The 26,996-nt window shown below is 33.2% G+C and overlaps 1 protein-coding gene across 4 annotated transcripts in view; it reads right to left on the minus strand.

The window, feature by feature from the left end:
* cib (thymosin beta cib) overlaps positions 1-26,996 on the minus strand; it is a 102,341-nt gene that overhangs the window by 3,880 nt on the left and 71,465 nt on the right. For 2 of the 4 annotated variants that reach the window (XM_072538522.1, XM_072538520.1), the window contains exons 3-4: positions 9,553-9,666; positions 1,507-1,620 (exon numbers count right to left, since the gene is read on the minus strand). In XM_072538522.1, coding sequence (XP_072394623.1) covers positions 1,507-1,620; positions 9,553-9,666 — 228 coding nt within the window. The remainder of the gene's footprint in view (positions 1-1,506; positions 1,621-9,552; positions 9,667-26,996) is intronic. The other 2 variants (XM_072538523.1, XM_072538521.1) reach the window with 1 other exon arrangement.

Consider the following 26,996-nt stretch of genomic DNA (forward strand, 5'->3'; position numbering starts at 1 on the left):
ATCTGATTCAGGTCGAATTACAACAGCTAGAGAATACCGCTTTGCTTCTAGTGCTTTGAGAAACCGAACGGTCACGGCAGTTTCCCTTCGAGATCATCTGCAAGTTGTGAGAAATGTAAAAATAAGTGAATGGACAGTTATAAGGCGACTTCATGCTGCTCGTTTATCTTCTCGAATTAGAGTAACTGGACCGCCGCTTTCCCTTGAACACCGAATTGTCTGATTTTTGAAGGAGAACACTTGGTTTGGACAATACATGATTGGAGTCGTGTATTGATTTCCGATGAATGGAGATTATGTTTTACGGGGTCAGACAAAAGTGTAAGAGTGTGGCGACGTCCAGACCAGAGATATGTTCAATCATGTACTTCCAACTTCCATTTGGTGGAGTGTTAGTTATAGCACATCGTTTGACGATCGCGCGGAGTATATCGAGAATGGGACATTGGCAGCGCATAGGTACGTGATAAAGGTTCTAGAAGACTATCTTTTACCGTTTATGTTATTCTTGGAGACTACGCAACATTTATGCATGATAATGCACGGCCCCATACTGCTTGGGTAGTTACTGAGTATGTTCATGAGCTTCAAATAACATGATTTGTTTGGCCTGCTCGCAGTCCAGATATCAATCCCATAGAACATGTTTGGGATGAGACGATTACGGAGTCATGTGCCGGCCCCCAGAAACTCAAGAGAGCTTCGCGACATATTGGTACAAGAATGAAACATTCTTTCACAGAATGTAATCAAAAATCTGATCTAAAGCATTCGTCATCGTTTAAAAGCTGTTATCACTGCCAGAGGAGGAAATACTTGTTGCTAAAGTTCTTAAAATTTCTTCTGTTTCAACAAACAGCACACCAAATTAAAATTGTCCCTTTTTAATATTTAGTATATCAAAGGAAAATTGTTCATTTTCAGTACTTTCATTAAACTTTAAAGAACAAAATCGTTGTCTTCTTTAAGCAATCCTTTAGTAAACTATGTTACAACCGAAAACAATTTAAAAAAATAATTTCTAAAATAAATTAAAACTACAGGGTGACCCTAATTTTATGCTCGGCTGTGTACTACATAAAAAAGAATATCTGTGCATGTACAGATGTGCAAAGGTGTGGAATTTTTGAAGATTTTGAGGGGGGAAAACAAGTAATACAGGAATAAAGATCATGTGAGATTTGTGAATGTGATTTGTGTAAAGTGAATCAGACTATACAATTCTAAAATAATCTCATGATTAAAGGTAATAAGCTATTCATTCGAGACCAGATAGCGAAAGAAAGAAATTCGGAAGATGCGAGAGAATTTTGTTTTATAAATATAACAAATATTTACAGTACAATATTTAGATGAATAGAGATAGCTAAAAAAATAAATAACATTAACAGAAAAATGTAAGCAGTTAAGCTCAATTTCCACATTATAAAATTAAAATATCTTGTGTGAAAAAAGCCTAGGACATGCAATAATAACAAACACGTAATTTCAACAGATAAAACTTACCTTCTTTGTCTGGCAACGGATTCTTTTCTTGTGTCAAAGTATGTTTCAACTTGCTAGTATCAAAACGTTCAATTCCTTCAATAAGTGCTTTTTCGGTCTTCTCAGCAGCCACATCTAAAAAATATAAATAGTTAGAATGTTGGTAGAGTTTTGATGTTACTTTTGTTAATGTTAAATCAACGCTTCTAAAGCTATTATTTATAAAACGTCAAATACGACTAAGTTCAATAAACGCTGGCACTGTAAATATTGGTTACATGTTTCTACACATCAAAAATAAGTATGTAAAAATAGTATTCGATGGAGACTGAATAGCTTATGATTTGACAAAAATTACTATTGTACAACTTTAATAAAAATGTTTTATGTTTCAAGATTAATGTTCTTGCGATACATTCCAAGCAATATCAAAGCCGAGTTATAATACTCTATGCGGAAGTGTACTCTATACTGCAGTTTACACTCAAAATTATCCTGTCCGCAAGCTTGATTCATTTCCTATACATTGATTTGTCATTTATTTTAACATCTCAATTCGCTTCAAAGGTATGAATTATTGAAGAAATGTTGCCAATATATTTTAGGCTACTACCATTATTTCTCTGCACTTAACCGTGTGATGTCTAAGTTAAACTGCAGCTACCGTATATCGGTGACATATTAAGTGACAACTTACTGGAGGCACATTCAAGAACAGACTGAGTCATGTCTACACAAAAAGAAGAAGATATTAAGACGATATTTTCCTCAAACTGCGCAGCTTATGCCTTCTACAAACAGTATTAATTGCAGACAATGTCTATCAGTTAGCGTTACGTGTCCAAAATAAAGTGCTTTTCTAGATTTTACTGCTTTTCTGTTATCTTAGAGTCCTTAATCGTAACTGCACTTTGAGTCTCATGGTACAGAGTATATTTAGTATGCGATTGAATGCATTTCAGTGGTCTTAGACGCAAATTCAGCTCGAGACAACATTATACACTTCATCAGGGTAAAGTACTGGACGAACTATCTTCTTCGGGTTCCTTCTCCTATCGGAGATTGGAAATAATCATCGCTATTTTAATTTTATTGGCCGCGCTTCCTAATAATTCTAATGAGCTGCAACAGAACCACTCTCTCAAATTTCTTAGCCAAGATATTTTGCGTTGCCCTGGTTTTCTCTTCCCTTGCATAATTAACCTAAGTAATACGTACTCCTCGCCCCTCATTATATGACCCAGATATTCTTTGTAACACCTCTATATTAGTTATTTTTTCAGCCCACGATATTCTGTGGATTCTCCTGTAGCACCACATCTCAAAGGAGTTTAATTTTTTGATTTCAGACTGTTTTATTGTCCACGCTTCCATGCCGTATAGTAAAGTAGAAAAAACGTAACAACGTAGCATTCTTGTGCGGATCTCTAGATTAAGGTTACGGTTGCAAAGTTCTTCAATTTTATGAACGTGTTTCTTTCCATTTCTATTCTAGATCTGATTTCTTTTGTTTGATCTCCATCTTCGGTTAGCCACGTTCCTGAATATTTATATGTTGTTACTCTTTCGAACGTTGTATTATTGATGATCAGGTTATCTACATTTTGTGGTTTTTTTGAGAATATCATTGATTTCGTTTTCTTGAGATTCATTTGCAGTCCGTACCTTTCACATGCATTGTATACATGTTGTATTATGTACACAATATCCAATAAAGCTTCTTGAAATATCACTTCACTGTAGACGTTGAATAAGAGTGGTGAAAGTATGCACCCTTATCGAACTCCTCTAAGTATACTTACTTCCTCTGTCAGTTCTCCTTCGACTCTTATTCTTGCTTTCTGATTTTGATACAGATTCGATATAATTTGTAGATCTCTACTATCTATGTTTTTGGTCTTAAGAATACTTAAAAGCTTTTCATGTTAAACTCTGTCAAAAGCTTTTTTAAAATCTATGAAGCAAGCATGTATGTCCTGATTCATATCCAGACATCGTTGTGTCAGAACATTCACTCCGAATAATGCTTATCTAGTTCCTAGACCCTTTCTAAAACCCATCTGTGAATCACTTATTTCTTGTTTTAATTTCATGTGGATTCTGTTATGTATGATTTTAAGGAAGGTTTTCAATGTGTGGTTCATTAATGCAATTGTCCGATAGTCATTGCAATCTTTAGCATTTGTGATTTTTGGAATCGTTACAAAAGTTAAGAGAAGCCATTCTTTGGGTATGTGTCCCGTCTTGTATGTGGAGTTAAAAAGGTCTACCAAGACATCAATATTATCTTCATCAATTATCTTCAATAGTTCAATTGGTATATTATCGGGTCCTGGAGCTTTTCTACCTTTTGTATGTTTTATGGCATAAATAACTTCCTCTTTCATTCACGAACTATCTTACTTGCCGGCAAAGCAAGGTTCTAGAGTAATCTTTAAATGCCCAAAAACATTTTACTACAACACGAAACATGTAAGAATTGAGATTCAAAAGTGACTAGAATAAGCAGTTATAATAACAAATGACGAATCCTACAGGGCAAACCAATATTAAGAAAATAATTGGAAACATTACCGCTTTCGACTAATTTAATGGTACTTGGCAGATGAGAGCTTAAGACGGTCACCGAGACGGTAACTGAATATTTTTAATTAAAAAAACACCTACAACATAAATGAACCATGGTGTAGGAAACTGGTTTTGTGACATGAGATGAGTATACATCGGATAAGAAAGTTTCTCACTTCTGATGAAGGGTTTGTTTCATAGACTACGAAACATTTTTAACAATGCCATTCACAACAAATTTATTCAGCAATTGGAACATATATACATACGGAAAAACATTTTACTACAACACGAAACATGCAAAAATTGAGATTCAAAAGTGACTAGAATAAGCAGTTATAATAACAAATGACGAATCCTACAGGGCAAACCGATATTAAGAAAATAATTGGAAACATTACCGCTTTCGCCTAATTTAATGGTACTTGGCAGATGAGAGCTTAAGACGGTCACCGAGACGGTAACTGAATATTTTCAATTAAAAAAACACCTACAACATAAATGAACCATGGTGCAAGAAACTGGTTTTGTGACATGAGATGAGTATACATCGGATAAGAAAGTTTCTGACTTCTGATGAAGGGTTTGTTTCATAGACTACGAAACATTTTTAACAATGCCATTCACAACAAATTTATTCAGCAATTGGAACATATACACATACGGAAGAGATATTGAAATAATACGAAATTTAGTCAGAAAACAAATAGACTTCGTTTTAATTAAATGCATATAACTTATGTGTAGTACTACTAGTTAGCGAGCTTTTTATAATATGTATAATGTTCACTTGTACAAACATTGTCATCAAATATACTCCGCCGTAAACGTAATTTTTAGCAAATTGAAAATTGGTTTCTTTTCTGAAATATGTTAGTAAGTTAGAATTGAAAAATATTCTAAAATATGTTAAGCTGTATTATACAAAATAATAGGTAATATTAACGCATCTGAAAAAAATTGGTTAAAGGCAACGTCTTCTCGACTTCCTGGACAGATGAACTGTGGAAAGTTAACGACTCTAGTGTTTGTTATTGTTATTATCTACTTAGTTCATTAGAATAAACTCCATGCTTAATTATTGTTATCATAGGCTATACTTATGGGCTTGACGTCACAATTTATTTAAAAAACTTAGGTGTTTCCAAACAATACAACTAAATAGAAATACATAATATAACTGAATTTTATATTCATTAATATGACTTTCTTATGGATATATATACAGATATGGAAAAACTGATGTTTAGTATTACAAAATTCGCGAGAGATACTAACGAGAGTTCCTATCATTATGTTTCCACTTATCAGACAGAGATCAAAATCATATTTCCTCCTAGTTTCCCGATTGAATCTTGAATGTTTCTGTTTCTGATAGAATTTAACACTGTTTAAAATAACATCATGCGTTGCCAGGTGTACGATGATGTGCGTTTTATATGATAATTTTAACTTTGTCTGCAACATACAAGAAGTATATTTATCGGGAGCTGAACTTCAACATCTTCGACATCAAAAATTAATGGAGGAATTGTTACATCGGTCAAACTGATAGAACTTGTAACAAACGTAGAGCAAAACATAAAAGGTCTTTCAATAATAGAAAAACAGATTCTACGTACGACCTTCACCTTCTGGACCATAATAATCATTCTTTTAATGACGAATTTTAAATTCTTCACATTCAAAATAAAGGCTTTAAGCTATTTTTATTAAAATCTATGGAAATTAACAAATTAAAAAATACAGACATAATTCTTAATGACCAACTTAAGATAAATAGTTCTACCCTCCACAACTTATTCACTATAAGCATACCAAAAATAGATCACTTGAGAAAGGCACTCTGCCGAAACAGCTGTAGGGATAAAATTATAATAAATATTGTAGAAGTTTTGAAAACAAAAGTTTTCAGTGTTTTTTTGTTATGTAAACAAATATATTTTGTTTCCTTATGATTTTTATGGAGGTAAGACGTGAATGATGGCCGTAAACAAAAGGACAGTTTTCGAAAGAAAAATGATAAGGAGGATTTTTGGACCAAACGCCGATAATGGGATATGGAGATCTAGATATAATCAATAACTTTATCAACTGTTCAAAGAACCATGTATCTCGGAATTCGCTAGATTCCAGAGACTTAGATGGACTGGTCATGTAGTGAGGACATACTGCCGAGAAGAGCTCTAGACGGTAGAATGCACGCCAGAAGAACAAAACGAAAGCCACATAAAAGATAGGGGACCGAAGTAGCAGCGAATACGCGTAATTTACTAAACTTTAAAATTTGGTGGGAAGCGGCGCAGGACCGCGTATATTGGAGGAAGAAATTACAGGAGGCCAAGGCTCAATTTATGCTGTAGTGCCATTGGAAGAAAAAGAATATTAAATATTAATATATTAATATTTTATTAATATTAATATTAATATTTAATATTAAAAATTAAGCAATAAATACAGATTGTGGCAGTGGTGCACCCGGGGGGGTTGGCCCCCCTTAGGACCCTATTTCGACACTGTTACTCACAAATGTTAAGGACTCAAGATGGAGGTAGCATCATAAAAAAATTTCGGTGCCCATCCAAAACCCCCCCAGAGCACAATGGATAAAATGTAATAGAAAAATATGAAAAACCTTTGAGCTAACATCAGCGGATGAGAACCTTACGATACTATAAAGTTGCTTACAAGAAAGTGTAGTAGCAGATGAGATTATTGTAATAAGAAAGACGAACTATTCGACGTAGGTACTTCATTTTATAAAAAAAACAAAAAATTCTTAGCAATAACAATGACTCGTGAATAGGCGGTGAAAACTTTGTTCCATGTTGACACAAACCAAACCAAAGATAAACATATTACATCCCATATTTATTTTGTAAACTATGTATATATAAGAATGTTTATTTATGCTTTCTTAAACTCTCTGCTACAACCACCTGTCATATATAAATTACTAAAGGAACATTAATTTAGCGTCGGCGTAATTAACAAAACAGGTAAGTCACATTTGTCAGTTTTTAGAGAGGAAGCAAAAAACTGATTATTACTAAATAAATGTGCTTAAAAGTACATAATGAAGTACCAGAGAATAATTAGACTAAACATTTTATAGAACTAAAAAACTTTAGTATCAAATTAACAATAGTAGTCAGTATTGAAATCATAATTGGCCATAGAACAGAACAAATTATAATCACCAGGTACGGTCGTTTTCAATAATTCCGGTGTCTTTATTTAGCTTCAGATATTTTTATCCTGTTGTCACATATATTGGTAAAATTCACTGTTCCAAATTTTTCGATTATGACTGTTAAAGAACTTGATATTTGATCTGAAGTATTCTTAATTCGCTGAGATTTCCTAGAACTTTCAACTGATTGTTTGGCATTTTCGTCACTAACGGGTAGAAGATCAAAGTCTTCGTCAAAGTTTACTTTATAATAAATGTTACCTTCCATGTACTTTAAACATTAGATGTCATTTACTTTAGCATCTCCTTTCTGTATTCCAGGCGTATATATTTGAACATCACCATCATCAATAATCAGCCAATCGCGTCTACTGCTGGACATAGGCCTCCCTTAGTTCTTTCCAGTGTTCTCTGCACTCGGCTGCTTGTAGCCAGTTTCCCGCTACACGTTTTATATACCGCTCTATAATGAAGTGAACAGAGTCATACTCCATTTGAGTGTGTCCCTTTTATAAAATGGTGTAGTATGCGTAAATTCATTAGCAGTAAGTTTTCCTTCACACTCATGCCACAGGTAGCAGAATTCATCATAGGTTTTAAGATCATATATGCAAAGGTTATGCATTGAAAGTTTTCTTCTGTAGTATAGAGCAGAAGCATTTGACTTTAGACACAATAATAAATATTGAAGGTCCATTGTGAAAACACAGTCTGCGTTCATTTTGTCTTTCGTGTTTTCTTCTCTCGCTAACGTTTTCTGGTTAAACGTAGATTATACACTTCATCTGTAATATGCTTAACTTGTGTGCTCTACACAGGTCACATTGATCTTTTTTAAGTCTGGAAAAGGACAAGTTCATACATTCAAAAGTTTTGTGAAATGTGCATGAAGATAATGGCCTGTATTTTTGGTTCTTGTCCCAATCTTCAACATAGAATTGGTACAAGGAGCTGTTGCCGACAAACAGGATTTAAGTACTTCTTAGTTGAAGATGCTCGACAACAGTGAGATTCAATATTTGGCATTGATAATAAAAATTCTTTCAACAAACTTCATCTTTGAGCCAAGTTTTCTTCGTTAGCATCTTTAGTTTCTTTTTATTTTTAGTCCTTTCGTTTGTATTGTTCTGTCTCTTCTTCTCTCACGCCATTCTCTTTTATTTCTATCCATTTACTTATCATCCATTCATCAATCCCAAAAGTTGCTAACGCTGTTTTTTGCAAATTTTCTCTCTTTACAACTTAACTTGAAAAAATCATCAAACATCTTTTTTCTTTAAAACCAATTTACTTACGCATTTGCAACTGATTTGCTTCATAGTTCTTTCAGGCTTTTTAACAAATTCTGTGACCTAGCCATTAATTAATTTTCTCTTATTAATGTCTTCTTTTCCTTCTTCTCGTAATATCTTTGATTGTTTATATTGCCAATCATCCTCATTAACTCGTTTTCTTCTACTACGACTGTTTGATTTCTGATTTCCTGAGGGTTAATTTGTCTCTTGTATGTTTTGTAGGTCATTTGAATTTTCAAATTTCATTAGCACGATCTTTCCTTACCCGTAATGTATGAATAAAACCAGTTCCATTTTCGAGTAAACGAGTATTTTCGAAGTACATTTCAGGTTCAAGTATATTATTAACTTCATTGTGAACTTTGGCATTTGCAACAATAGTTTGTTCATTATTTTGGCTCAAATCTTGACTTGGGTTTTTCTGTGATGCATCATTTTGAGTTAAGTTTTCCACAAGCTCAACTAGAGCACATTCTTGTTGTCTTCAAACTGTTCAAATGTCTTCAAACACAACGAAAATCGACCACTGTAATGACAAGCACACTTTAGCATTATGACAGGTTACCATTAATAGGAGTTACTTATTTTGAAATAAATTTGCCGCGTAAAATATAGGTGGTTTGTTTTTCTCTTTTATTTTAATTTAATTTTTTTTACTTACTAAGTTGGACTAAACTGTGCGAGACCATAAACCAAGGCAACAACATAAAAATACCAAAATCCTATTTTTTGGAACTTGTTTTGTTAATTAGGCCGACGTTAGCCACAAATTCTGAAAGCTACGTCATTTTATATTTTGTTTGGAAACATTTAATTTTTTAAGTTTTGACTGTGACAAAGTTTATTAAAACACTCTCTGCGGAAAATGAAACTTACACGCTACCAATTTTGTAAGATGTTATAATTTTGTAATATAATCCCAGCATTAGAGATTAGAAGCCATTTAGTGTAGAAAAGCGCGCTAAGCGAGGGTTTATCTATCTCGTTTTCACAATACCTATTTCCTTTTACCTTGTGCATTAGGTAACACTATCTTCTCTTTGGTGTCTGTTCTTTTGAGGGTAGACGTTTGAAAATTTTCCACTCCGTCCATAAGCGCATTGTGGGTACGTTCCTGAGCTACATCTACATAACAATAACGGACAATTTTAATGGCAGATTATTAACATACGTGTTTCATACTACAGTTTAAATTTACATTATCTCTAATACTGACTATTCAACTACTACACGGCACATTATAGGTCATTTGCGCATGTTTTGTTGAGGTCTTGATTCTACACAAATTAAATCGAATATTTTCAGTAGTACATTTTAAACTATATTTTAAAATTTTTAGATATAAAATAAAAACGGTTTATCAGATTCAATGTTTGCTTAATTTTATAGAAATCAAATGGAAATATCGTGAAAATAACTACATGTGTTTACAATCGGGATACCGCAAAACACTGATGCACTTAACAAGGCCTAAAAATTCCCTTCCTTCCGAGAGCCGTGAGGCTTCCTTATTATGGAGCGGCTCGTCATTTTTAGTCGCTCATTCGAAAGACATGAATAATTGATATCAATATTTACGAATAAACACATTGACAGTAAAATCATAAAGATAATCCACACATTATATTGAAACCGAAGTGCCATAGTTCAAATTGATGGGCAACAGTCAGAAGAAATGAAGATCTGTAGAGGAGTTAGACATGGATGCGTTTTATCGTCTTTTTTGTTTAACTTGTATTCTGAAGAAATTTAAAAAAACACGCTGAATAATATCAAAGCGGTAGTTACGGTTAATAAAAAAACAACTTACGATATGCAGATGATACTGATATTATTGCAACGAGCATAAAAGACCTACAATATCTAATCGAAGCCTTAAGTATGAATAGTGCTGAGATGGGAATTACTATAAACGCTAAAAAACGAAATATATGCTAATTACAAAAGGGCCACAAAATACACCATATATTGACAATAAATGATAACTTGATAGAACAAGTAGAAAAAAATATCAGTACTTGGGAACCTTGATCAAGAAAACCAATGATCATACTGCAGAAACAAACAGGCTAATGGAGATTGCCAGATTAGCATTTATACAAATGAAGCCACTCCTGTGCAGATTGAAAATCAGACTACATACCATTTTCAATATTATTATGTGGAGCTGAGGCGTGGGCATTAAAGAATGCAATTTAATAACAATCGAGGCTTTTGAAATCTTGTTATTATAATACTGGGAAAGGTTCAAGTAAGAAGATCTTTTGGCCGAATGCAGAATTCTTGTTGAAGAATCTACGTGATTGGTAAAAATAAAAATAACCATTATGATTGCAAACCTCAGTATGAAGACGGCAATCTAACAAGAAGACCGACTTGTTTAAAAATTAGAACAACCAGTAACAAGTTCATTAATCTCAATGAGATTTATACAAAATATACGTCCTATTCAACATTTTCAACACATATTGTTAAAAAATAAAGTTTTTGAGAATTTGCTGTACATTTTATTTCTTTTTTTGTTAATTTTCAGGTTTAATAAATGTTTCAAATTATTGAATTCAAAATTAAACCAAATGAAATTCAAAAGATACTAATAAACTAAACTTGTCCAGTCTACAAGCTGAATTTAGCTTAGAATGGCAATTTTTGGCACACAAAAGATGCAAAAAAGTTTGCCACTCCTACCCCTAGCTTCCCCTCTTAAACCACCACTGGTAGGAAGGAAAAACGAAAAACATCGATTTACCAAGAATATGTACGCGATAGAAAAACATGTTTCAAACAAGAAATGTAGCTGAGAATTTTGAACAAAAAAGTTTATTAGCCCTTTTTGTGTAGAATAAACCGTTCTCTCAGAAACAACGATTGAAGCGACCAGTTATTTTGAATGACAGATAAGCGCGCAAAATCAATTTTTTAAATAAAATTTGTATCAACTTGACGGTAAAAATTATATACGTTTTGATCAGAGTATACTCTCGATAAAACTAAAAATTGCTTTTTAAGGTACTAGTACATTATTAGAAGGCTAAAAAAACGCATATTTTCAAAAAAAAAAAAATATTCTCAGCTTCTTTATTAGACACAAACATGAATTTTTTTTTTTTAATATTATTTTATCTTTCGAATTAAAATTTTTTTTTTTTTTTAGTTCCCATGAATAGCCCGTTTTCTAGAAGGCGCCTAAGTTAACTTCTCAAAAAATAAGTGTCCGATGGAGGAAACTAATTCTCAGGCTTGGTACATCTTAAACAAAAAAAATCCAACTAAATTACTTACAGAGAATGCCATTTTAATACTATCTACCAGTTTTAATCGAAAATTAAAATCAAAAAAACCAAATGGTGACATTTGAAGAGAAAGTTAAAAAAATTTTGTTTACCAATTTTTGCATGTGAAAATTAATTTCTTAACTTTTTTGTCTAAAAAGTGGTTAATTGAACAGAATACACTTTCTTTCATAAATCCCCAAAAGCAAAAGTCCATGGGGTTAAGACCTGGACTTCTGGGTGGCCAAGAAATAAGTGCGTCACGACTCCTTCCAATCCACCGACCAGGATACTGCCTGCAAAGGTATTCCCCGACTTCATTACTGTAATGCGGTGGAGCGCCATCCTGTAGAAACCACATATTTTGCCTTATTGCAATATTCACTTCTTCCAAATACTCTCGTAAATCGTTTGCCCAGAACTGCAAATAATTATCACCATTTAAATTGTTGGGAAGAAATACTGGGCCTATTAGATTGTTATCTACAATTCCTGCCCAAACATTAACTTTGAAAGTCCTTTGGTGATGAGTCGTTTTTTTGGCGTGAGGATTTTGTTATTCCATTTTTACTGAAGGTAGCCTCGTGGGTAACCAAAATATTTCTAATAAAATTAACATTTCGAGTGTTTTCCATTAACAACCAATCGAAAAATCCAATCCTTTTAAGATAATCTTTAACCAATAACTTTTGGACCGTTGTTAGGTGATAGGGTTTAAGCAGCTGATCCTTCAAACGCCTCCGAAAATTGAATTTCGATTGGGGTATTTTACTGCATAATGCCTTGCGGCTTCTGCATTATTTCCTTGACATTCACCTAGCCCAAATGTGTAGGCCATTGTAATATCAAAATTTTTAATATTAATCTTATTCACACAATAAATGATAGCTTCAAATTATTGACTATTATTGATGGAACTGTTTGTAATTATTGTATCAGTAGAAACTAATTGTAATTCTATGGCTAACTAGGAAAAAACTAGTTTTTCGAAAAAGTGGTAAGAGGCAAAAAAGTTTTAAAAATAATGTGTTAAACTAATGATACCACAAAATTCATTTGATTTGAACGTACTCAAAAGTTTGGGGGGATTTAGGGCTGCACACCCCCTTAAAATTTTTCTGTGCGCTTAGATTTTGTTGTTTCTTTTGTATGAAAAATGCTTTCAGAACAAGAAAGTAACGTGTCCATTTTTATTACAAAATGTCAAGTAGTTTAGGAGATAATGCAAAAAAACAATTTTTATTTTGTAACTTCAAATGGCTGTAACTTTTTTTGTGTACACTTTTGTACTAAGGTAAGTTGGATTCAATCAATTTATTTTTGTCCCCGGAATGCGTGATTTTATTTATGACATACCGTTTTTTTGAAACACCCTGTGTAGTGCACAAACTTACGATAAATATTGGATTTAATATTTAATAAAAGTTTCATGTATACAAGTAGTATAAGGTGCACCTTTTCTAGGTTATGAGGTTAATCTCAAGTTTATCTTATACGTAACAAACAAGATGCAAGTTGCAAGTGTTGGTTAACCATAAAAGGTATTCCCAGTGATATATGCAGTTATTGCGTAGAGTCATGCTAATTTCTGTTTGCTTTAGTATATATTTTTGATACAAACTGAGCTACTTAACTCACAGTTAGAAATTAAATTTTCAATATGGTTCTCAAACTATTTTCTTGCGGGATTTTTTACATTGCGGGAATACTTTATGTTTGGGAATCAACCACAATGAATTGTTTTTTTTTGTTTTTATAATAAAAGAAAAAAATGTAATTTAATTACAATACATTGCGCCTTATTCCCAAACATAAAACATTTAGTGTTAAATCTTCAAGATAAATAGATGTTACACTAATAAAATCTAAAAATACAACTACGTTAAAGCCAATAAAAGATATTCCTCAAAAGATTAAAATACCAATGGATAAGGTTGTAGTTTTCAAGTCAGAAAGTTGTAACAACAGTGACATAAAATTTAAGGAACATATCAGTAATAGCTAATGCAATATATGCCAACAACTAACATATTAAATTGTAATACACAGTGATAGCCAAAGTCCCCTCCCCATCGAATCTTTTGAACGATTATACTTATTCTAGCAGTTTCGCAACTGTATATAAACATTGTTAAAATATTAACAAACTTTTTGTTAGTTTTAATTTTTCCCGTGTAGTTATCCAAGATTCCACTTAAAAGACACAGACACTATTGAACAATTAGACGGCTGTTAATACATTGTTGCAAACAAAATACTGTTCTTTCATACATTGTTATTAACAAAGGAGCACAGGAAAATTAGTTCATCTTGTTAAGTTGCAGATTGCTTGGGAAATTATACACCCACGGGTTGCCTCAACTTGTCAAGAACAATTCCGCCATCATAAATAGGTACTTTTGTGGTTCCTGTATGTCGAAGAAGACGTCTTTTCGATAGCTGGTGGTGCTATCATTGCATTTGAGTAAAGTACAATCTACACTAGTTGTTGCCAAAACTTACATTGCTGCTATATCAAGTACCGTTTATTGTTACATGTATTTTATTGCTGTTATATTTAAATACGTTTATTTACTACAAATTCATGTTTTTCTGTGCTGCACTCTATTGAATCTTGTGCCGGGAATTGAGATATTTTAATCTTTAATTGGAACAGTTATTAACAACTATTAACAGAAAAGTCATTGCGACTGGCCTTTCTGGCCAGTATCATATTTTAGCATAGTCTTGTTACGATTTTTGTAGACGAGCGCCGTCTTGTGTGATATACATATCCAAAGTTCGTCTCATAATATTTAGTTTTCGAAAACAGCTGTTTTTACGCTAATTCTTTACCTTTTGTAAAGTAATTTGGGTCATCAATAACTACTGGTTTTTGTATATTTATCACGTGTATTTTTAATTGGTAGATATAATCTTCTGTATGTATGTTATTTGTTTATTCTGTTAAATTGCTTTAAATATAGTTTATTTATAGTTCTCTTGCTTCTATTGTTGTAATATACATCACCAAAGCGAAATGAAGACACCAGCGAGTTCTAAATTGAACATAGACATTCTCCTCTCTTTCCGATGGTCTCAATTGTTATATAGAGGTCGTCGTAGGTGTAGTAAGGAACACTTACAGAAGTGACATTTAGAGGGAGAAAATAAACGGACGTAGGCCTCTCAACTTATAACAGGTGACGTAATAGTGAGTTATGACGTTACAGAGCCACTGTGACCGATAATTTTGAATGGGACCGTATCTCGTCTGAAAGGTATTGAACATATCTATTTAATGATACTAATTTTGTTTGGGTTTAAGCTGATTTTGATACATAAATTAAATACTAAAATTATTGTTTCTCATTTAATTAATAAAGATTCTAACGTCCGCGTTATTTGTTAAAACGTTAAACGTTAAAACGTTAATGTTTTTCAATTCTTTAGTTGTGTTTACTTTGGTAAGTTTTAGCAAAAATGTTTATACCTTGAATATTTAGTTTAATTATTGTTTAACGAGACGTTTGAATGTTTACATAGGCAGAATGGTAAGTACTGTAGCCGACAAAGTATCAGCTGTCTTAATAATAAATGGAAAATATAGAAACAATTTCTATACAGCGGAACGTCTTTTAATGAGAGGTACCCCGATCGCCCTATATCGAAAACTTATTTGAGTGAGCTTCTTCGGAAGTTTGAAGAAACAGATACTGTTCAAGATGACAAACGATCTGGTCGACCAACAATTAGTGATCACAAGAAAAATGGACACGATTAACAACATGAACAAAATGAACTCTACTTCTTCTACAGCCCAAGTTGCGTCTATTTGTGGCATCAGTTAGAAAATACACCGTGTGTTGGCTAAAAACAAATTTCATTCATACAAATTAAAAATTTGTTCACCAACTTTCAGATGATGACCCTGAGCGAAGATTAGAATTCTGTGAAAATATGTCCAATCAAATTAACCAACAGCCAGATTAGACGAATGAAAACGTTAACACACACAATGTAAGGTATTGAGAGTTGACACAAATCCTCACGTCTTTCGTGAAAAACATACTTAATTTCAAGAAAAAGTAAATGTTTGGGCAGGTATTTTGGGAAACTATTTAGGCCTGTTTTTCTCAATGCTAACTTAACCGGTGAAGTGTACCTGGAGATGTTACAAAACGCAATTGAGTCGTTATATCTTGAAACTCTGGAAGGTAATCCTGATGAATTCGCCAACTTGAAAATAACATTTCAACAAGATGGTGCTCCTGCACACTATTACGGTGTTGTAAGACATTACCTAGATGAGGAATATCGTGGTAGATGGATTGGCCGACGAGGTTCGATAGAATAGCCAGCTCGGTCACCGGACCTCACGCCATTAGATTTTTTTCTGTGGGAGTACTTGAAATCTCAGGTTTACGCTACTGCACCCGACAATATTGCCATTTTGAAACGACCTAATTTTTGAAGAATTTAGGGAAATTTCCCCAGATACATTTGAACGAGTACGACAAGAGCTTAGCAATATGATGCAATACTGTCAGGAAGTAAATGGAGCACAATTTAAATACTTAATATAAAAACTTATTAATTAAAAGCAAAACTACAATTTTTGTATTTAATGTATTCATCAAAATCAGCTTAAACCCAAAAAAATTAATATTACTCAATTTTCAGTACTTTCAAACGAGATATACTTGCTATAAGATCCCATTTAAAATTATCGGTTACAGTGACCCTGTAACGTCATCTATGACTATTACGTCACCTGTTATGACTACTTGAGAAGTCCGTTTATTTCTTCCTTCAAAATTTAACTATTATAAGTATAACCGTTCAAAAGATACGAGGGGAAGGGGAAGTCTTTCGATATCAGCTGTTTTATTATTAATGTGAATAATGATTTTTAATATGAATCATCTAAAAAATAAATCTTTTATTATAAGTTTCCAAAGAATGTTTGGATAAGTCTATATAGTATTCAATTTGTTGTATCTTAAGCTGTTTTGTAAGGAGTATTTATTCTGTGAAAATTCAAAAACATCACAACAAATAACAAACATAGTACTACAACCATAGCGAAATTTTCATTCGAAAATAATTATTCTTTTAGTAATCATACAATGATGCACCCTATCTAGTGGTATAGATTATGAAGAATTAATAGAACACCGGTACAATAGGCTCGAAGGACCGTTGCTCGGTCATGGTAGATTATGGGCGGGGTCGTTCTTAGAGGTGAGAAACACAATAAAGAGTGTATATATAAAACAACAAAAAAGAAACACGGAACACAACAACTCGTCAAAAGAAAAGGGGCCACTGTTTTAAATGTTCGAATCCCAAAAATCATAAATGGGATATTCACAAAACAAAGAGAAAAACAAATAGACATATATCAGATATAATATCAAACATAACTATACAAAATAACAAAATTCAATAATCAGAGAAATTTTCCAATATATCACATGTCAATAAATTTATCAGATATTATAAGGAAAAATGAGAGCTTACCTAAGTCCTCTTTGCAAAGGATTAACTGTATATGCCAATAAAACAAAATATGCAAACAATGATAAATACGCAAATTAACAATAAAAAAAAATCGTTAATAAATTCCGATTAAACATGTTTAGTCGAGACTTGTACCAAAATTAGTAATTAGCATTAGATACGTAATAAAAAATCATTAAATATGCACTTATCTCATACATGACAAAGAATTTAGGAAACCTTACCTCTAATTTTTATTAGCTGAATTCCGCATGAAGTTAAGAAACAGTCCAAAAACAGGAAATACAACAACTAAATGGCATCTAATATATATATGACCTCAAACAATCATTAAATCCAGAAGAGTCCTCAACTAGCATATGGACAAAAACAAAATCCATATTGCATAATGCTGCGAAAAACATTAAGAGTGATAGAGAAGAAAGAAGGAAACAATGGATAACAGACTCCACGTGGACTAAACTACAGGAGAGGAAGTGCTTAAAAGCCACAGGACTGAACAGTGAAAGTGATAAAGAGGCCTATAAAGCGCTGAACGGTCAAATAAAACGACTCTGCAAAAAGGACAAGAACACACACTTGAACAAAATCTGCATGGAAATAGAAGGGCATAAAACCAAAACTGAGACCAGAGACATGTTTAAAAAAATAAAGCAGATAACACGTTCCTTTACACCAAACTACCTTGCTATCAAAGATGATAACGGAACTCTACTCACTTCTAAAAAAGATATTTTACACAGATGGAAAGAATACTGTGGACGACTGATGATGGAGGAAAGTACAGACGCCCCATCACAACAAGAAGATGCCAGTTTTGTGACGGAACCTGACGTACTCAAAAGTGAAGTTGAAGCAGCAATTATGAGGCAAAAAAGTCAGAAAGCTGCCGGTCCAGATAACATACCTATTGAAATGATTTGGGCCCTAGATGACGTTGGAGTGGATAGAATACATCAAATTTGTCAAAGAGTGTGGGAGACAGGTAAATGGCCTGAGGACTGGACACAATCACTATATATTCCCATACATAAAAAGGGAGCGAAAGATTTATGTAGCCACTATCGCACAATTGCTCTAATTGCGCATTGCAGTAAGATACTCTTACACATAATTCTCGAGAGGATAAAGCCCTTTTTACAACCTAACATTGCGGAGGAACAAGCAGGTTTCGTCCCCGGACGTGGTACTAGAGAACAAATTTTAAACGTACGGCAGATTGTAGAAAAATCCAGAGAATTCAATATCACAACATATTTGTGCTTCAAAGATTATAGTAAAGCTTTCGATTTGGTCAACTGGAGTAAAATGTGGCAGGTTTTGTCTGAAATGGGAGTCCCCAATCATCTGATACTGCTAATTAAAAGCCTGTACAATAACAATTATGCCAGAGTTAGAATAAATGGGGAACTAACCGATAGTTTCAGGGTCACAAAGGGCGTGAGACAAGGCTGCATACTAAGCCCAATTCTATTTAACATCTATGGTGAATGGATAATGCGGAAAGCTACTGAGGACTGGAACAGTGGCATCACCATTGGCGGGAAGAAGATTTGCAACTTGAGATATGCAGATGATACTACTATCCTAGCTAGTTCTAAAGCTGAATTCACAGAGCTAACAACAATCAAAATCATCTGGTCATGACAAACAATATCGCTGTTGTAGATAAATTTGTGTATCTGGGCTCATTAATAACCAACAAAGGAGGCTGTACTGAAGAAATAAAGCGGCGGTCAGCAATCGCAAAAAGCGCTATGGCAAAATTAACAAAAATTTGGAAAAGCCATGAAATAACTACCGATACAAAAATAAGACTAGTAAGAAGTCTAGTTTTTCCAGTTTTTACTTATGCATCGGAATGCTGGACCCTTACTGAGAAAGACAAAAAGAACATAGATATATTTGAGATGTACTGCTGGAGACGAATGCTGAGAATACCATGGGTGGCCCGAAGAACAAATGAATCCATACTGGACCAGCTAAACATAAAGAAAAGACTAAGAACACAAATATCAGAACAAATAATAAGCTATTTTGGACATGTGCTTCGAAGAAATGGTCTTGAAAAACTTACCATTCAGGGAAAAGTAGAAGGCAAAAGAAATAGAGGTAGATCTTCCACACAATACACGGACCATATTGTTGCTACCATTGGCGCTCCATTGTCAGAATGTGCTAGAATGGCAGAAGATAGAAAAACGTGGAGGAACATTGGGAAATTTAGCTAATAGCTTCATGATATCACGATACCTGCATCAGGTCAACGACTAAGAAGAAGAAGAAGAACCTCTATATCCCGTCTCTTATTATTATGTAACTTTCTTAACTTAAAATGACTTCACTTAAATGGGCTGACAATACATAAACATAAGGAAAAGTACTCACAATAACTTTGAGCTCTAGAGCACGTCAATTGAACGTTGACCTTATGTGTAGTCAACTCTTGAATATAAGGGAAACTTTGGATTTGGATTATTTCAGGACTACGTTTGGAGCTAACTTGAAATTATTGTTGGACTAACGTTGAATTTACGTTTAGAATTATTTTCGGAAAATCTTTGTAATTAACTCTGGATTGACTTAGGACTACCTTAGGAATTAACTCTGAACCACGATTGGATTGGACCCTAATTATTTAAAAAATAACAATAGTATATTCGTTTACCAAATTCCCATCAGTAAACATGAGCACGTGTTGATATTCGCCGTCTCATTCGTCAAGAGGCAATAAAATATAATTTATTACCGTAAGCGAGACAGATTCTCATGTTACAGATCCCAACTTGTGATTATTTTAAATTCTAATTGTATCGTGTTGATTTTTAAGTTATTATATTGTGTTATATTTATGTTATAGTTATTAAGTTATTTACTGGTCGTGTTATTTTTTAGAGTTTAGTTTAATTGTGATATAATGATTTAATTTCAAGAAATTCTTACACTAACAGTTTCAAAAGTAAATATTTTTAAAAATCATATGATACATAGGTCGTACATCAGTACGACCCTGTTTGGCTTACACGTGGTTCTGTTGACGACTGGGAATTTGTAGAATGAATAGGGTTTTTTAACTGCATATTTTTGGCACTTTCTTTGAGGATTATGTACTATATTTGCAAACAAAAAACCACCGGCAACAGTGGCGTGGGTAGTTCTAAAGGGAAATTATATTATAGCACCCAAGCAGTAGATTTACAAAAAGGTTTGTTGAAGGTTTATCATATCAAATGGTTGTTTTATACAGAGGATTCACAATACAATTATAAACCTAAGACACCGCATATTTAGGTATATTTTAAGTAGAACCTGTAAGGGATAAAAGAATATTATTACAGTAAGCGGTAATTTTTAAACATATTTAAAGATTGATTTATGATGGAGCATTACCGAACTAAAATAATTTTTCGTGAGAAAATCTTACAGGAAGTAAACTGGATGTACAGGGTGAAATAAAATTTAATAAAATAACAAAAATTAGACGGGATCTAACAACCGGATTTTTGACAAGTTACAATGGACATCAGGAATATGTCCATTTTTTATTATACCGATTATACGATCCATCTAGCCCATGAAGATAGAAAGACCCTTACATGAGCTTCATCACACATAAAAGACATTCAAGATTACAATGTTTATAAAGAAAACTAAATGCATGACACTAAATACACTTGTCAGATGAAAACTAATTATAGTTAAACAGATAATACTCGTACAGCAGGAAACAGGAAATTAAACTTAGTACTTAAAAATTTTAATCTTGTTTTAAATTGAAATATAACTGTACAACGTAGTAAAATCAACAAAATAGATAAAATCCTACGATTTACAAAAAAGCAATTATATCAATAACGTAAGATAAGAAACACGACACCTAATACACATATAATAGAATAATAGACAAATGAAATAAGAATAGTGTGCAAATAATTGGCCGAAGCGATTTTTAAGCCTATAATTTCGACAAGCCGCAGTTGTATTAGATTTCGTTGAAAACATGGAGTGACAACGTCAAAAATTAACAACGAAACGGAATTAAAAAGAAAATACGCACTTTGTCTCAGATACAAATGGAAGATGAAGAAGAAAACAAACGGCCTTGTATGAATTTACAAATAAGTTACATCAGCTTCATTTCAGTACTAAACAATGAAGGATTAAATTACTCGTTTTACGCTTGGCATCATAAAGAAATAAGCGACCCATCTAGTATCATTTACATTAACCTGTATCAGATATCTTAAGGCAAAGCTTCATATGACCGTGGCACTTTGAGAAGAAAATATAGAATATCTGACATTTGCAAAATGCGATTTAAAGGGAAAAACCTTCCATTTAAAATTTAAACGTTAATAGATACAAACCTTAAAAATTATTATACATTCAATCCTAGAATACGGGTCATTCGTAAATTTGACGACGCTCATAATACATCGGGCATTTTCGATTTTCGCCCACTCTCGTTTACTTTAACGATTTCCCCAATTGAGTACCTTCCTCATAGGTATGATACATAATGTTCCAAAATTGGTTCTCTTCGCGCATGACGTAGTCAAGAACGCTTCTTCAGGCAACATTTGAATGTAGTTGTATAGGAAAGACTTTTAATTTTAAGTTGTTAATATAATTTAGCTAATTTAATTATAGTAATTATAAAGAGATGAAATTATGTTATTATAATATTTAATCATAAATAATATTTTGAAGTTAACTTAATTTTATTGATTTTTGGTACAGTTGTTTTGTTCACATAGATATCCTTTATAAAACAAGTTTTAATTATCTTTTATTACATATAGGTACAGGTTGATCAACGTATACTTCAGAGTTCGATATTTCAGATGTTTAAAAAGATACAAAAAAGTGGTATCTACATAAAAATGGGTCGAGTACAGCTAAAAATTTTAAAATCCTCGCCCAACTTTAAAATATTATCACAGGCTCTTTTACGAGTTAGATTTGAATCTGTTAACATCTTCTGTATCATAGAAACACTCAAACTCTTTTTATGCATATCACAAGAGTCATGTTCTACAATACTATCTTCAGAAGATTCAATTAATGGAACTGGTTCTCTTGTTGTATTCATTGTGTTCAGTGTACCATCGAGCGTTCTTGACTACGTCATACGCCTGGGTCAGCTGTCAAATGTCATGCACAATATCATACTTTGTGTTAATTGTACCATGTACCTTCCTGATAGTATCGAGCTGGATACCTGGATAGTGTCGCAGACGGTTGTTATTATTTCCAATTTTAAGATCATATTTCGTCGCTTGGTTCGTAATTTTTACGAAAGTTCCGTGTTTACGCCATATAATAAATCAGCTGGTTCTTATTGTTTGTATTTTGATTTTGAGTGTTTTAGTAACAAAAAATTAAGGTAAATTGTTTTTTCATTCTCATTACATAATATACTAGAAGCAAGTTCAGATAACACGCATGTACTCCAAACTTTAGACAAAAGATGCGAAATTCTAAATGAGATAAAAACTAGAAAGATGGAATACTTGGGGCACATTGTGAGAGGTGAAAAGTACGAACTTTTAAGAAATATCATGCAGGGCAAAATTAAGGGCAAAAGAAGTGTGGGAAGAAGAAAAATATCGTGGCTTCGTAATCTACGTGAATGGTTCGGGTGTAGTTCGATTGAACTTTTTAGGCGCGCTGCTAACAAAGTCGCAGTGGCCATGATGATTTCCAATCTCCGCTAGGAGTGGCACGAGAAGAAGAAGTTCAGATGAAAATGATATTCCTTTATCACAAGTACGTAAACGTTCAAAATATGTAATAAACTTTAAAAACAAAAGCCTCAAGGGTAACAATGGTCGCAAATGGTCAACAGAGTTGCCTAAAAGATCTAAAAGAACAGCTGCTAGGAACATATATAATTTTATATCGGATCCTAAAGGTACTGCAAAAAACTGTTCTACGCTATTATTTTTTGCACTTTTTTTTCTGACAATATATTTGATATAATTCTGAAACATACAAATGCAGAGATTGCCGATCAAGCTCGAAAATACAGTGGCCATAAGAATGTTAGCATAACGACAAAAGACGAATTGAAAGCTTTACTTGGTATTTTAATTCTTTCTGCGGCAAAGAAAGACAATCATTTATCAGCAAGGCATATATGTTTGATGCCACCATTTCAGGCAAGTTTTACAGATCTTGTATGAATTGTGATCGCTTTTCATTCCTGCTAAACTGCCTTAGATTTGATAACAAGGAAACAAAAGAAGGGAGAAAGATAAAATGATCCCTTTACACACATTCGAGAAATTTTGAACATTTTTATCGATACGTGTAGAACATCGTATTCTCCATCCTCATACGTCACAATTGACGAACAACTTTTGGCATCTCGAGGACGCTGCCATTTTAGGATGTATATTCCTAACAAGGCAGCGAAGTACGGGATAAAAATTGTTATGGTATGCGATTCCTCAATCAGATACCAAATTTATGGTAGATGCAAGTCCTTACATGGAAAAAAAAACAGAAATCAACGGTTTGCCTCTAGCTGAATTTTATGTAAAAGAGTTGACAAATCAATACACGGTAAGCATCGTAACGTAACTATGGACAACTAGTTCACATCGGTCTCTCTTGCTGACCAATTGTTACAAGATCCCTACAAATTAACCATGATAGGAACCATTGTTGTTTTGTTCCGATCAAAAAAAGACGTTAGTATCTTAGTATGAATCACGTTTTTTGTTAAGATAATTGGAATATGGCTGCTTTTTCCTTCTAAAAAATTTCTTTTTTGCTAATCTTTTATTTAAATCACATTGGTCACCTTGACAATGAGCTGTTTTCAATTTGTGGTAAGTATGATGAAAATATCGCTTCTGAAAATTGTTTTCTAAATCATTCTTACCATTATTACTCTTATTCTCATCGATAATTACCTTTTTTGTGTAAAATCGTTTGTGAATTTTTGCGAATGTTTTCGTTATCGAGATATTGTGTGTCCATGTCATTGACGGGACGTCCGACAATGTCACAATTCACTAAATCATTTTCTTTGTCTACGTCTATGTCATTAGATTTTTCTATAGCTTTTTCCGGTTCCAAATCTTTAGATAGCGGCATTTGCTCATCTTTAATTTCTTGAATATTAAGATCATTAATATCTTCTGGTGTTGTTAATTTCAGCAAAGTGTTATCCATGTTAAAATCTTTATTACTATTTATTTCAGTGTTTTCCTCGATATTTTCCTTCTTTTCAACATCTGTTTTAATATTTCCTTTTGGTTCAACTATAGTAATTTCAATGTGATTGTTAATATTTTCATGCCCTGTATGGATATTTGAGTGAGATGGAAGTGCTGGTTCCTTTTCATTTTGTTGTACTTGACCTTTGTTGTTAGTTTCTTCTTTTCTTTAGTATCTTACATACCAAAGAGAAACAAAATAGTTTTGTTACTTTCAACAATGCATGAGGGAGCAGAAATCGCAGAAGAAACCGGCAAGCCATCCATAATTCATAACTATAATGAAACCAAAGCAGGTGTAGACACCTTCGACCAAATGTATTCTAATATGAGTTCCAGCAGAAAAACACGCAGATGGCCATTATAAACTCTTACGTTATTTAGTGAAAGTAGGATCTACATTGACCAATAAAATTGAGATCAAGAAAGGGGTACGACAGGGCTGTATCTTGTCTCCTATTCTCTTTAATATATACTCAGAAGAAGTATTTAAGACAGCGCTGGAGGAAAGCGCAGAAGGCATAAAGATAAATGGAGAAATAATTAATAACATAAGGTATGCTGATGACACTGTGATTCTAGCAAGTAGCATGGAGGAACTGAGTTGCCTAATGAGTAAGATACAAAAAACAAGTGCACAATACGGACTCAGACTAAATCTATCACAAAAACCAAATGGATGTTAGTAAGCAAAACCCAACAACCACCACAGCAACTGATATTAGACAATGAAAGAATTGAACACGTGGACTCGTACATCTACTTGGGAACAACAGTTAACTCAAATTGGGATCAAGCGAAGGAAATACGTATAAGAGTAGAAAAGACAAGAGCATCGTTCACTAGCATGAAGCAAATTTTCACCTCTAAAAGCCTCACCCTACCTCTCAAAATTCGACTTCTGAAATGTTATGTATTCCCGGTTTTGTTATATGGAATGGAGGCGTGGACAATGACCGCAACATTGATGAAAAAAGTAGAGGCCTTCGAAATGTGGGCTTACCGACGTATATTACATATATCCTGGACTGAGCACGTGACCAACGAAGAAGTACTACGCCGGATAGGTAAAGAGAGAGAGGTAGGAATAAGTATAAAGAAAAGAAAGTTGGAATACTTGGGTCACGTTATGAGACATAATAAATATAGAGTACTACAACTGATCGTTCAAGGGAAAATAGACAGCAGAAGGGGTCCAGGGAGGAGAAGACACTCGTGGCTCCAAAACTTGCGGCAATGGTTCGGATTGTCATCTGCTGAACTATTCAGATCTGCCGTAAACAAAGTCAGAGTAGCCATGTTGATTGCCAACGTTCGGAACGGACAGGGCACATGAAGAAGACGTTATTTATCCTTTTAATATGTTAAAGAAAAGCGAAAAACCTATCTCCAGATATTAATATATGATTGAGTTAGGGCTTTGTCTTGCAAAACCATGGATGCTAAACAGATACAACACTGCAAGTTTACGTCTACAACATAACTGAAGGAGCTGATGAAAATATGGACCAGGAAAAGAAGAGGAAGACTTGTTTCTACTGTCCAAGCAAAAAAAAGGCGCATGACCACCAATTATTGCAAGGACTGCAAGAAGCCAATTTCGGAGAACACCGAGGAGATATTTGTACCGTGTGTTCCTAAAAATACTCGAATATGTTAGTTTCATAATTTTATGCTTTTGTAAGATATACTAAGAATCTTAATTGTTTTCTATATAATGAATAAAAAATTCAAAGTAAAAAATATAGCCTTTTTTCTATGAGAGTAGTAAAATTTACGATAGTCCCGTATTTACGTTTGGCAAAAATGGTCCCGTATTCTAGGGTTAAAGTTGTAAATGCTTTCTCAAAGCACGACATTTCTTAATTCTCGGGGCCAATATTATTTGGTTTTATGTTTTTTACCGGCACTGTTTAAAAACTAAAACAAAGTTTTAAGTGTGAAAGATAGGTGTGATAGGATAGAAATCAAAAATTTGAGATCAGACCGATTGACAATCTATTATTATTCGAATTTCAAATAAACATGAATCGCGAAGTGCACTTGACAGATAATGAAACTAATCGTAGATTAATTGCCAATATGATTAAAAATTACAAATATAGCAATTGGCAATATTGGTGAATGATGCGACAGAATTAATCACGAACAAAATTAATTTTATCTCAAGTATGTCAGGTAGTTATTATACTAAATAATGTAATTAATTATCAATATAAACAAAGTTGATTAACTTTACCTTATCAGTCCATTGAATAATAGAAATGAAAGATTTTTTTAATCTACTACTTCAAACTTGAAATTCCCATTTATAAATTGCATTTTTTATGCATGCTCAAAATGTAATCAGAATTGTTTTACTTAAATAGTTTTTCAATTATAATCCGACAATTTTTAATTAAAGGTGACTAATCTACAAATTGAACTAAGAGTTAACGGCAACCATGTTAAATTT

This window comes from Diabrotica undecimpunctata, chromosome 7 (genome assembly GCF_040954645.1).
Source record: "Diabrotica undecimpunctata isolate CICGRU chromosome 7, icDiaUnde3, whole genome shotgun sequence".
Taxonomy (NCBI): Eukaryota; Metazoa; Arthropoda; class Insecta; order Coleoptera; family Chrysomelidae; genus Diabrotica; species Diabrotica undecimpunctata.